Source organism: Ammodytes marinus (assembly GCF_949987685.1).
Source record: "Ammodytes marinus genome assembly, chromosome: 9".
Taxonomy (NCBI): Eukaryota; Metazoa; Chordata; class Actinopteri; order Uranoscopiformes; family Ammodytidae; genus Ammodytes; species Ammodytes marinus.
The window spans coordinates 7,489,407-7,503,327 of record NC_137213.1 but is presented as its reverse complement, the minus strand read 5'-3'; the positions used below and the strand labels follow the sequence as shown (position 1 = coordinate 7,503,327).

Below are 13,921 nucleotides of genomic sequence, written 5' to 3'. Positions count from 1 at the left end.
GTTTTGGAGAATTCGCTGGGATTTTCATGTTGGGGCAAGCCACCACAGGAGCAGCACATGTTGAAATATCGTTTTCTTCCACAACCATTGATTGTGTCCATTGTGGCTTTGGCGGTAAAGTTGGCTTCTGTAGTTTCTCACTTGTCTTTTGAGGGAGTGGAGGAGGAGTAACACTCTCGGAGCTGGAAGATTTGGAAGTACCTTTTGCTACAGGGCTGATTGTTGAATTCTTTGTAGTAATGGATGGTTGTCCTTCACACGTTACTGAAATTGAAGGAGACAATTCTGTGTCAGATGGAGGTTTAGAAACCACAACACACTGCTTGTGAACAGTCTTGCTCCTTCCTGAATTCCTGTATATCATTGCATCTTTATAGTCTCCTTTTGATACATTTACACTAGACTTCTCAAGAGATTGCAGAGCCATTTGGACATTACCTCTTACAATATCTTCTTTATCTAGAAGCTTCTGCTCTGTTGCTGCACTCTGCAAAGATCTAATAGCTGCCTTCACATCTCCTCTGATACATTCTTCTGTCTCATCTTCTGTTGTATGACCATTACACTCAAAGCTTACAAAAGGTGGCAGTGATTCTGGTGCACAATTATTGACTATAACTGCACTTTGTTGACAAGCCTCAAAGGAAACATTGTTTTCTTGAGCTGTTTCTGCATCACTGACCTTTGGAAAAGTCTTGATTTGCTGGCATCTGGAAGACGAACAGGTAGATTGCATCACTGCTGAGGAGCCTTCCTCTTGAGCTGTGACATTCAGGTTGTATATCTTCCCAGGGACAATGACATCACGCTCCACCTGCATGCTTTGCTGCTTAGCCAATTCAAGGGACTTTTTAGCTGCTTTTACATCTCCAGATACAATGACCTCTTTTTGTGCTTGGGCTCCTTCTATATCGGGAACTTCCGCTGACAAGTCCATGTCATAGATAGTCCCAGGTTTAATGATCTCCCGCTCCACACACAAGCTCTGCTTCTTTGCACGCTCTAATGACTGCAGTGTTGCCTTGATGTCACCAGGCACAACATCCTCTTTTTCTACCATTACAGGTTGTTTAACTGTGAGTTGATGCTTTGCTGATGAGACATCCCCACGGACAATTTCTTCCTTTATTAGACAATTTTCAACACTGGAAGAGCACTCGGATGAAAACAACTTTTTGTTGCTCCTAACATCTCCAGGCAAGACATCAGAAATGGTTCGCTCTACTTGCACCTTTTGCTGACAAAGACTTCTCTTTGCTTCCTTGACATCCCCATGAACTATTTCAATGTGGTCCTCAACCAGAAGGCCGTGATCAACCTCATCTCCTGAGGCCTCATTATGAAGACTTTTGAGATAGTGCAGATCTCCTTTTTCAATGCAACTTTTGTACAAATTCACATTTCCCTTTTCATTTTCATCCACTCTACATGACGCTGCAGTCCTCTGGCTATTGGCAGTAGCTAACAGATTTCCAATCGTAGACCTTACATCTCCTTTCTCTATAACGTGACTCTCGGTTTCATAATTGCAGATAAGTGAATAAACTGACATCTCTGCTTGTCCCTCTGAAGTCTCTTGCATGATGATTCCTTTTTTCAAATCCTTTTCATGAAAAAGCAGGTCATCGATCATCTGGACAATGTTTTGCATTCTTTGATCCCTCTCAATGTTGATAGGGGCAGCTGACTGGTAGACTGGAAGTTCTACAACTGTGGTATTCACTTTACCCTTCTCCACTTCTCTAAGAAGACTAACTTGAGGCTTTAGGGTTGGTTTTAGTAAGAGTTGTAACATGATGTTCCTGATGTCACCCCGAACAATGTCTTCTTTCTCGATTTGCACGCCTTGGTTGCTTTCGAGCAGATATTTCGCCATGTCAACATTTCCACTCTCATTTGCTTGAATTATGATGCCGCCTGAGTGAACAAATGTCATTTGACACAGAGAGGACAGGGTTTCAGAAACACTGCTGGCCGTGATTTTGTCCAGCGGCATGGTCTCAAAAAGCCAGGTAGTGCACTTCACATCAGCTTTTGGTATCTCCTCAGTGCCTTGTACTGAGATATCATCAGACTCCTTGATCTTGTCCAGTGGCTGCGATTCAAACAGCCAGGTACAGCGTTTAACGTCTCCTTTTTGGCTGTCTTCTCTGTGGACTGTTTTTACTGGACCTTGCTCCTGAGGTTCTCCTTTCAGACTGTCAATGGTTTGATTCTCAAAGAGCCAGGTGGAGGTCCTGACATCACCTTGCTGGACATCAGTGACACTAACCATTCGCACAAACTTCTCACGTGACTGCTCAGATTCAAATATCTGTTTATTGGCCTGCACAGTATTACTTCCTAAGTCGTCAATGACCCTGACATAGGGTTCATCTCGGCTGGTAAGGGAATCCAAAGGTTGTGTTTCGAACTTCCATCTGGCAGATTTGACATCTCCTTTCTTGACGTCTTCCTGAGTGACAGCTCGGATCACATAAATTTCATTCTCTTCCTTGATAGCATCCAGGGGTTTTGTTTCAAACATCCACCTTGCTCCTCTAACATCACCTTTCATTACTTCCTCTTTTTTCACAGTTGTGACTTCATGAAACTGGCCCTCTTTGTCTCTGATGGCATACAGTGGCGTGGACTCAAACATCATGGTGCTCGACTTCACGTCTACCTTAATCACAGGCTGTTCTATAGAGTCTGACTTCTGTTCAAGGGGTTGATCATGGATTTTGTCCAATGAAGAGGTTTCAAATATAAACTTTTTGTTCCGTACATCACCACCCTCTGCATCACTGACTCTCTGAATGTTCACATCATCACTTTCCTTGTTGATCTGGTTCATGGGACAGTTCTCAAACATCCAGGTAAATGTATGTACTGAACCTTTTTCAATGGGTTTTTCTTGGTTCTGTTCATCTGATGCTGTCATCATGTCAGATCCTATTTCATCAAGGGACTGAGATTCAAAAAGTTCTTTCACTCGTGAGACATCTCCGGACTGAAAGTTGACCTGGCTGACACATCTCACGTTGTGTTCAGAATTAGCATCCTTTCTTGTTCTATCCAAGGTTTCTGTTTCAAAAAGACGCTTGCCTGTCTGAACACCAACCTGTGATTTGACAGAATCCTGTATTGTGTTGCACAGCTTCAAATTGAATTCGTCACCATCTTTGATACTATCTAGAGGCTGTGATTCAAAAAGCCAAGTAATAGACTTGACATCGGTTTTGTCGATGTCTTCTTTATCGTTTGCTTTATCTGATTTGTCATACAAAATGTCCATTGGTTGTGTCTCAAATAACCATTTACAGGTCCTGACATCACCTTTGCAAGGCTCCTCTTCTACGGAATTATTCTGCTCTGTCTGGTTGAACTTGGAATGAATCCCATCAATTGTCTGAGTTTCAAAGAGCCACTTTGCCGTGTTAACATTGCCCATTGTATCTTCCTGTCTTGTGATGCCTTTTATTACCTCAACATTTCCCTTCCCCTCTGCAAGGTCATCTAAAGGCTTGGTCTCAAACATCCACTTATAGTTTTGGACCTTCCCTTTGATGAATTCTTCTCGGCTGACAGTTGTGATCTTGTGGAAGTTTCCAGAGCTGTCCTTTATGGCATATAAAGGAGATGTCTCAAACATTGCTTTGTTACTTTTCACATCTCCTGCTGCAAAAGCATCCTTCTCAATAATCTCTTCATCAGAATGAGCAATTTTGCTCAGGGGAATTGTTTCAAAAAGATGTTTGAATCCCTTAACATCGCCCCTTTCGATTTCTTGTTCATTGAATGATGTGTCTTTTTGAATACTGCAGCTCTCAAATATTTGTTTTTTGCCTTTTACTTCACCTTGCTCGTCAGCTGAAAGGGTAACTTTCTTTAAGTGCCCAACTTCATAGCTTTCATTAAGGGTTTCCATGGGTTGAGTTTCAAAAAGCCATAGAGAGGTCTTGACATTTCCCCCAATAATTTCTTCCTTTTCCAAAGACTTTTCTTCCGAGTCTCCTTTAAGTGCTGCCAAGGGTTGCATCTCAAAGAGCTTTGTCTTGTTGACAACATCTGCCTCTACCGTACATTCAGCCTCTGTTCCTTCGAACTTGTCCCCTCCCACAACTTCTTGTATTGTCTCAAATGGCTGAGTCTCAAACATCCATCTCTTTTGGTCTACTCCGCCACTGTGCCCCTCTTCCAGAGATATACCACGAATAATCTTCACCCCATCAGTTCCCTTATTGATTAGATCCAAAGGCTGCGTTTCAAAAAGCCAACGAGCCGTGTTGATGTTGCTACTGTTGATCTCCTCCCTGCAGATGGATTTAATCTTGTGGATGTTACCACTTTTGTCTGTGATGGCACAGCAAGGATCCGCCTGGAAGAGTTTGACAGTCTTTTGGACATCTCCTTTCTGTTCCTGAAGCTCAGATCTCAGTTTGAGGAAGCTATGATCTTCTATGGAGTTGCAGCGTCCCAAGTCACCCAACGGTTTAGACTCAAAAAGCAGTCGGGTCCCTCTCACATCTCCTGGCTGGATGGGATCTTTCAGCACTGCTTCAACCAGTTCACCTTCTTCTCCTTTTGATTGATTTAGACAATCTATGGGCTGGGTCTCAAACAGCCACATTGATGTTCTCACATCCCCTCTGACAGAAGTCTGCCTTTGAGCAGACATTTGATGGCCACTTTCTGTGTGCTCAAACATAGAGGAGGTGCCTCTGACATCTCCTCCTTTCAACTCCTCGTCATACAGCATCTTCTTGGTTGCATGAGGATCTCCAATGTTGTCCAAATTCCAGTTCTCAAAGATCCACCTCATGGACTGCACCTCACACTGAGCTGCGTTAGATTCCTGAGCGTTTTCTGACTGCACTGCCTTCAGGATGTCATCATCCACTGCATCGTCAATACTTGCCCTTAGGTCAGGGTGGATATGTTTGAAAAGCCTCTTCAGCTCACTCTTCTGTCGCTGCTGGTTGAAGATGGAAAAGGTTTCTTTCGGTGGAGGCAAAGGCAAGCTAGATAACGCTGACGGGCCTTCATAGTCGAGGGGTCTGGGTGGTATGAGAGGAGGTGGGGGAAGAGGAAGGTCGTCTTCATCATGAGATGAGTGTGAAACTGTGACTTTCCTGGCTGCTTCAGCCATCTTTAAATGAAAGACAGACGGGAGTGATATTGTCAGGTTTCGTATATCAAAAACAGTAGTTGTAATAGTGCATGCAAATGTTAGAATGACATGCATTTTAGTAAGTTAAGCAATACTTTACCTTTCTCTATGCTCGCTTGATGCTTTTCACAGCAAACCATACTCTGTCACACCAGGGTTAACAGAACACCTCATAGCTGTTAGTAGGCAGACATCACACAAACACCTATACTGTGAGTGCACTAATTGTTTTGTAACTAAATTTTCTCTTTTTTCTTTACAGAAAAACCTGAAAATTGTATCTCCAATAAAGTATTATTAGGCCACTTGAGAGCATTGGAAACAAGCTGTCAACACAACACTGATATAGTATCATAATTTAAAATGGCAATGGTGTTAGCAAATAGTGGTCGATCCGTCAGAGACAGATTTAAATTATAATTGGTTTGTATTTTGACGAATGTAAATCCAAGATTCACTCTCTTTACAGCTCTTTTCTTAAGAGAAATGTTTGGCTCTTTGGTTGGCATATGCTCCACCATGTTTATCACAGTGGGTTTTTAGAGATGGAGTTGTTTGTTGCTGATAGAAAAAGCTGCCTAGTGCATCCGAAAACATCACAGATGAAAACGGTGCAAATCAACAATAATCGTAAAGTTGTAGGACAGAAAACAAAATCGTATCGCTAAAAGACGCTAAACCCTAAACTGAAAGGAAGTACTTGGGTGACAGCTACCAGCTGTCTATATAAGTCTACTATCATATAAGCTGCAACTTTCACAAATTCATTTGATACAAAATATAATAGAAAAAATATTTACTATAACACCTTTAAGGTTATTCATATTGTGTGAAAAGTGTTGGAACTTTCTGTCATTGTCCTGCTGTACGGTTCAAAAGTTGGTGGATGTGAACGCCCTCTGCACTAAAACCTAATAGTAATTCAATCTTGAGTGGTGGAGTGCACATGTAAAACAACAGAAAAAGTGTCACTCTTTACAATGGTGCTCACAGACTACATTGTTTGTCTGTCTGTTTAGACTTCCACAAAAATTATTATTTTAATTGAATGTATGCATTGGTCGAGACATTACGATTTTCAGGTTTTGAGAGAAAGAAATCTGCACTGCTAAAGGTGGTCTGCTCCAGGCATTAACAAAAAGGAATAAGTAGTTACTTTTTGATGATTGTAATGGCGGGAACATGAGGAAAGGATATAATACCGGGAAGCATAAATATATGGTAAGATCATGTCGTTTCTTGAAAACTAGATAAGAATTGTGTCTTTTCTCATACAAGTACCATAAGCCTCAGTTACACAGCACACGACCAACAACACCCACACACTACAGTAAATATGCTAATTGAACTATACAGTACCTTATGATTTTTAGACCTTGTTCCTGGAGAACCGATGAATTCCTTTTGAACAACAAAAAAAGAAAGTGTGATTAACCAATTGGATCATAAATAGATTTAATTATTTTATGTAAAAGTATTAGTCAGCACTTGGTTGCACATGTGTTCAAAGTATGCAATATGTTTTGTGAAATGTGGAGTCGCTCCTATTGTGGCAGAGCATACTGGTCATTCCCTGTTGAGGCCCTTGACCTGAGTTTGTGGAGAGGTATGACAGGCATTTCAGGAACTCACTGTCTGTGTTGAGCCTCCTGTGGAGTCGATAGCTGCTGCTCTTGACAGATAGATAGCCGATCTGTCTCTCACTGAGGAGGAAGTAGATATTCTGTCTCTGCTTTGTCTAGTTGGGGTGCCCAGTAATGGACTATATTTGTCATCTGCAAAAGAAAAGAGAAAATACATCAGATATATATCATACGTGGGCAGAATATGAATTACATTTTAAAAGACACCAATAATTGAAGTAAATTGACCGTTTGCTAATATTGCATTTGCTAGTTGAGATATGTCAACTCGCACTTGTATAGGAAGTACTCCCACTTTTGTATCTTAGAAATAAGCAAAGCAGAGCATGTGTGTGTGTGTGTGTGTGTGTGTGTGTGTGTGTGTGTGTGTGTGTGTGTGTGTGTGTGTGTGTGTGTGTGTGTGTGTGTGTGTGTGTGTGTGTGTGTGTGTGTATTTATAGTTATGCCCATAGTGTGTATTAATAGTGATGCTGGAATCTTTCTTATCACACTCTTGTAGCTTCCTGTTCACTTGTGGAAACTATTTCATGTGCAACAAGGCCTGCAGTTTATGGTAGGCCGATGGTGATTTGGTAGAACTTATTTTTTGACTGAACCTACAGACGATTTAAAGTATCGGTTTAAAGACAAACATTGTAACAAAGAAGTCAGTTTACGAAGGCTTTGATCCCAGTAGCTGACAAGACGGATAGGCCCACACAGCTTGCCTCGGACCCTGACCACACTGCATGCCATGGACTGACCATGACGCCCAAGAAGTGGAAAAAAACAGCAACTGCTAGCTCAGCTGGAGTGACAGAGATTGTTTGCACACTGTTTGTGTGAGCTCCCGCCATCAAACCATCAACACCTGACCATAGGAATGCGAATGCCTGACCCTTAAATACATGGGAATGATCTCAACTTACATGCATCATATCACCTGAAGTAGTTTTACCTTTGAATTAAATAGTTATTTGATTGGTTTAAAAAAAAAAGCAAATGTCCTCTGTATTTATCAGCTGGAAACAGTTGATCCGTTTGTGTGAGGAATATGGTAGATATGACACATTCAGAAAATATTTAAACAACAACAGCAGCCCTGCGAACAATACTGTATAGCTGGAGGTCAACAGTCCAGTGTACTGCTCAGGCCATCCAGCTGTAACTAATAGCCAGATTTGAACACACCTCCCCTTTTCACAAACTAAGCCCTCACAGGACAAAGGATGGACCAGCGGGCCGGCGCCTCTCACGAGTGCGGACTTAAAGCATTTTCATAGATGGGTGAGCAGACAGAATGGGACGACCGAGTGCCATGCGTGTCCTGCTGAAGCCCTCACTCGCTAAACAGGGAGGTCAACTTCATCACTTATCATCATCGCACACTCACACACACACACACACACACACACACACACACACACACACACACACACACACACACACACACACAAATAGCTATAGCAATAGCTGGTGACATCCTGATATGTATAATGGAGCTCACTGACTTTTGATACCTTTCTCTATAAATTCCCACACTCTCAAAGCACTTTCTGCTGACATCTCTTTGATCTGGGTTAACTCTCCAGGAATGAAGAGGAGCTATTAGCGGCACAGTAAGGTGGAGGGGGGCCATTGGGCCATTGGGCAGCTGTACAAATGATGGTGAAATGCAGTTGGTATTTGTTCATCACTACCACCACCTTCACCACCATCAGCTGTTGCCGATTGTAGCCACATTCACAGACATGTAATGAAATCCAGTGTGCCAAATGGCTGCTCAAGCTAAAGGCCCTGTAGACACCTAAAAAAAGCACAAACTGTCAAAAGGTGTGACTTTCCACATTGCTTTAATGACGGATGACGCTGCTTCTCATTTTATAGTTCGTTATCACTGTTTTGGTTATGGAAATAAAACTGCCGACCGAGTGATCCTGCTGTCTGACCTCCCATTTCAGACATGTCTAAGGATAAGGGTCTGTAAAAGGATAGCCACTTAAAACCTAATGAAGATGCCAGCAACATAGTCATGATAACGCTTTGTCACCTTGTTCAGTCCTGATATCACTAATAAAGAAATAGCCATTAATGCTTTCGAATCGTTATAGTTTCTATATTTTTTTTGTCAAAGTCAAGTATTTTATCATTTATTCTTCACTTTTATCTTTTTTAATTTATCTAAGAGAAGATTGTTGTTTGTCATTGACACACTGGCACACAATTAAGCCTTATTGTAATATTTCAAATACTGTTCGGCTGAAGTATAAGTACAAATTAAAGAGGATCAATTCAATGTTAATTCTCACAAATTGGGATCACACCTGACAGAATAAGAGTACTCTAACATAGAATAATACATCCATTTACATTGCTTTCTCAGTCATCATACAGTAGCACTTGTATTGTTTTACATTAGCTGCACATTCACATCAGTTGCCTCCATCCCAGTAAAGTTAATACTCACTAAAACACCATCCAGCAGCGTTCTCTGTCTCTCCCCTGTGTATGTCCGCTGTGCAGGATAACTGACTCAATAGTAGTAGAATACTGCCTGTATCCTCTCTCAGTGCTTCTCTCTGCTCCTCAGTTCTCTGTGACTGAACTCTCTCTCGTCCCGTGGCCTGGGTGACAGCTGATTTTTATCAGAGCCCGCTGCCCCAGTCGAAGACACTGGCTATTTTGGGAGGGTGGGCTGGCGTCTGCTGCTACACGGCTGAGTCAATCACCTATGTTAGTCACTGAGAGACTGGGGCACCCCTCCACCTCCCATTCCCATAGTTGTCAGTGGGTGTTTGGTTTGGGCAACTTAAGATGAAAAATACACACAATAAAGGTCCCATTTTGGTCATTCCAATGAAAAGTATGATTTATGTAAGTTTTGTTACATATATTTTGTTAGATTATACTAGCATATCATAGATCATACAATTTTCTTTAGGGGTTTAAATATATTTTGTGGACAGGTTTGAAATATTTACACCTGTGTTTGGGACAGTAAATTATGATCTTTGTCACATTGTCTGTAATCCTCGCCATAGCTGTCCACTGACATTCCTGGCTGTGTCTAAATCACAACAGACCAACCGTTGGGTCAAAGCGTCAACTAGGATACAGCACACCGATATCAGTTCCAGGACACAGAGAGGCATGGCTCAGAGGGCCAAGGTCTGCGTCACGGTCGAAGCCATCAGCGACAGCGTCACTCCTATCTTAAGCAAGTCAAACGCATAGTTATGCATTTGCACCACTACATCCTTGTCTTTATTTAGCTGTTTCCCTGCTACTCCCAGTGCCAAAGACCACAGAGGTAAGCAGTGACGGCACTCTGTCAGGATGTACATGGTGACACTTTAAATCCCAGAGGCCTTGATCCTTACCCTGTGGTCACTTTTTTCTGCATTCATTTGATACACTAGGTGTGTGGGGATTTTTCAAGTACTGTTTTTGACACAGATGGATAAAAGTCTCAGTTTACATACAGTACCTATTTCATTGCACGAGCAGGGACACAAACATTCACTTGCTCAAAGATCAGTGGCAGTCAAGTTTGCAATATCCCTATAAAAGTGAGGACAACAACTGATTGTGGACTGTGGCACCATTATAGAACGGTGAACTCATGTCCTCAAGGGAGCCATGTCATACTCCCCCTATTAGACCTCACTGACTGTAAACATGAAATCCGGCACCCCTGCTCACCGTGTGCGTATCCGGATGCTCTGTCGTAAGACCCTGGCAGCCCATTTGTGCCCTTTCCTCCTTCTGCCTGGGCGCTTCGCTGTGGAGAAACACGTACAGTGTTGTGACGACAGTTGTTTCTAGTGTCACATCATATGTCTCTTTTTGGCTGTCCAATATGGGAAAGTGGTCTGTTACAATTTGAACCAATGGGAGCTTAATGGAATAGTTTGACGTTTTGGGAAATAAGACAGTTGGCTTTCTTTCTGCAAAGAAAGTGATGGTTAGCTTAGCTTAGCATGAGAACTGGAAACAGGCAAAGAGCTCAACCTGAAGTTGAAAAAAAAAATCTTATATAAATCTGCCTGCCAGAAACCGATAACCAGCTTCATATGATGTGTTTATAGACATAAAGGGATTTTCACAAAATGTTGAACTTTAAAAAAAAAAAAGTGCAGCTTTATAGCTTCCATGAGAACGTTTTTGTCAGGAATTGGAGGTGTTTCTCTCTGAAGCCTCTAGTTTTTATTGATTGGCTGTTTCTGTTTCTTATGCATCCATGCACTATGTGAACTGTCTACTGAAGCAATTATACAATCACAATTGGTAAGTTGATCTCACTTTAAAAAATCAAGGAATCGGAAAACCTTGAAAAAGTTAAAAACGGGGTGCTCTGGTGGCGTGGTGGATAGAGCGCGTACCATATTGGCTCCGGCATTCGTTGCAGTGGTCGCAGGTTCAAATCAGACCCGTGGACCTTTACTGCAGGTCATCCCCCCTCTCTCTCTGTTACCCCATTTAAACTCTGTACTATCCAATAAAGCTTGAAAATGCCAAAAAAAAATGATCTTTAAAAAAGAAAAAGTTAGGTACCCTTAACTATTAGTCTTATGTTTGGGTGACTCTTCTTGTCAGTTTGCTTTAAGTTACCTTATAATTATCTTATTTACTTAATTTGGTGTAGTTTTACCAGCTTAAAAATGGCAAGTGCAATCAACTTGTTCTTTCTAAGTGTGGGTAATTAATGCTCACAAGCACATGATTGATTCTAAGTGGCTTTGGCACTGTCAATAAAGAATCAAGGAATGCATCACTGAGTCAATGCAGTCGTATAAAATATTAACACATGTACTAAAGTCACACACCTGGATGGTTTTGTCCTGTAAAGGAGAGTTGTGACTTGTCCTGGCCTGCAGAGGGCAGTCTTTCCCTGTGTTACTGCTGGAGTTGAGCCTTGGGCTGCTGTTGAAGCCTTGTTTCAGGGTGGCCTTGGACTCAAACAGGGCACACATGGCTCTGGTGACTGAAGGCTCTCTCTGAGGGAGGAAGTCCATGGAGCGACTCCTGGACAGAGTGGAGCTCTTTCCAGATCCACAAAGGGCCACATTCTCCCTGCTCTCCAGCCTCCTCCATCCACTGTCCACCACAACGCTTTCTGACACCTGAAAGCCACCATTGGTTTTAATGTGAGATACTGCAGGTGAATGGGGTAACATCCTTAACTTATCATCATACAACTTTGCCAGTTGATTACTTACATTAAAACTATTACTTTTTTTTATTGCATTTGTTTCAGAAATGTTTGAATATGCAAATTTGGAAAATCTATCTAATTATTCATACACTTGCATCTCTTTAAAAACTTAAAATCTAGATGTTTGATAAAGCCAGAGTACAACCATTTAGTGTCCAACGTTTTTACACAACAGATAAAGCTTTTTTTCAATTTATGAATCACATAACATACATGTCTCAAATGCATTTTCTGCATGTTTTTCAGAACAAAATTTTATATATCAGACAAATGACAATATGAACAAACCCTTCTGCAATAACCTTCACATAGTGCTTAGAATTATTATAGAAAGTTTAGTTGATGTAAGTGCTTTATCAGTTGAGATTGTTGGTTCACTATAGGAAAAAAAATAATGTTGAGATAATGGCCATAATGATGGTTGTATAGGAGAAATATACAGACAAGGTTCAATGAAATATACACCCAAATGTACATTTTGGACCTTTTATCTATATTTTTATGAATGAAGACATTTTATCAAAGCAAAATTGACAAAAATCTCAAAATTGACCACCGCTTGAAAAAGACAGTGTAATTGTATTGTCTCGCCTTAATGTGTTTTTGTTTTTATAGTTGTCACATGTATTACTCATGATGAAAAAAAATTAAGAAATAAGAAGATGTACTACCTGGAGTTTATGCTCCACTTTTTCAATACTCCTTAGGTCGGCACAGCTTTGGTAACTGTTGGAGCAAAAGTATTGACACATTTATTTACAGGGACTCTTGTGATTCTAATCCAATCAACTTTCATTCCTCATTGGGGACCACAAGAGGAGGTTACTGGGAAACTACCAATGTACTGTATATACTATAAATGTCAAAATGAAGCACACAGAACAATCTCCTGCCCGCTCACTGAACTTTCCTTACAGTATGTTGTGCAGAACTTACTGTTGCACCAGCTGAGACACAGACTTCCTTTCCCAGCGTCTGGGAGCTGGCATGGCCCATGACCTCTCCTGAACCCCAGAAAGACTCCTCAGGGACTGGGTCCTCCTCAGACCAAAGGACTCCATGGCAGTCCCTTTAACAGCAGCTGAGGAAATATTACAATAATTATGTTTGACAAAAACTTTGAATGGCCTAATAATTCAATGAACAGCATATTGTGTGTTAAAGGATTCATGATAGAAAGTACACGACTAATACTTGTTTATGATTATCTTATCAATTTCTCGTCTTGATTCAACTTTATGACTTGTATGCAAGTCTACAACTGAGGTTTAACTGCATTTGAGTTATTATCTAACAGATTGTCACATTGACGGTCATATGACTCTGTTAATGTTTATGATCTCCTGCACTCATGACAGCACATTGAAATTAACCCTTAAGTGTGCCTTTGTGCTATTGTACAATAAATATACTTCATGTTTTTAATGTTGCCCTGCATGCTGCCCTACTCTTAAAAGAAAAAAGAACAGAAGAAAAAGGTCCTTAGTTTTGAAGAAAGAGACATTTATATTCAAATTTATATTGTCTAAACTCATGCAGGGAGAGAAAACCAGCTATATATATATATACATAAACAACCACGTTAGAATATTCTCAGTGCAAATAAAAGGTATGCTGCTCTTTCTGCAAAATCAAAAGAATATTAAAGCCCATACCTGAAGAGACGGAGCAGAAGTCACCTGTGCATCTCTGGTCTCTGTGACTGACCTGTGGTGAAGGAGCATCTCTCACAAGACACAGCAATTTCCACTGGCCAAAGTCCTTTAACACCTTGTGATTCGGATATGCCGGATATGATTCCTGCTCCTATAACAACAGCTGATAAATATGGGATCAACAGAAACCAAGGTGTGTTTAAGGCGAGAAATACTTTTCTGAAGGATTTATTATTTTGTTGTTAGTTGTCTGATTTATGATACATTCGGTTTTAAA

General features: G+C 41.0%; 1 protein-coding gene across 1 annotated transcript; it reads right to left on the bottom strand.

The window, feature by feature from the left end:
- Positions 1-153: 153 nt before the first annotated feature.
- xirp1 (xin actin binding repeat containing 1) lies at positions 154-13,050 on the bottom strand (the record flags this gene model as incomplete). The annotated part of the gene is made up of 10 exons (XM_080034943.1): positions 154-264; positions 683-5,131; positions 6,512-6,553; positions 6,785-6,927; positions 9,242-9,409; positions 9,897-9,986; positions 10,477-10,555; positions 11,601-11,897; positions 12,661-12,715; positions 12,926-13,050. The coding sequence occupies 10 exons, from the start codon at positions 13,048-13,050 to the stop codon at positions 262-264; spliced, it is 5,451 nt and encodes a 1,816-aa protein (XP_079891069.1). The 3' UTR covers positions 154-261.
- Between the last annotated feature and the right edge of the window lie 871 nt (positions 13,051-13,921).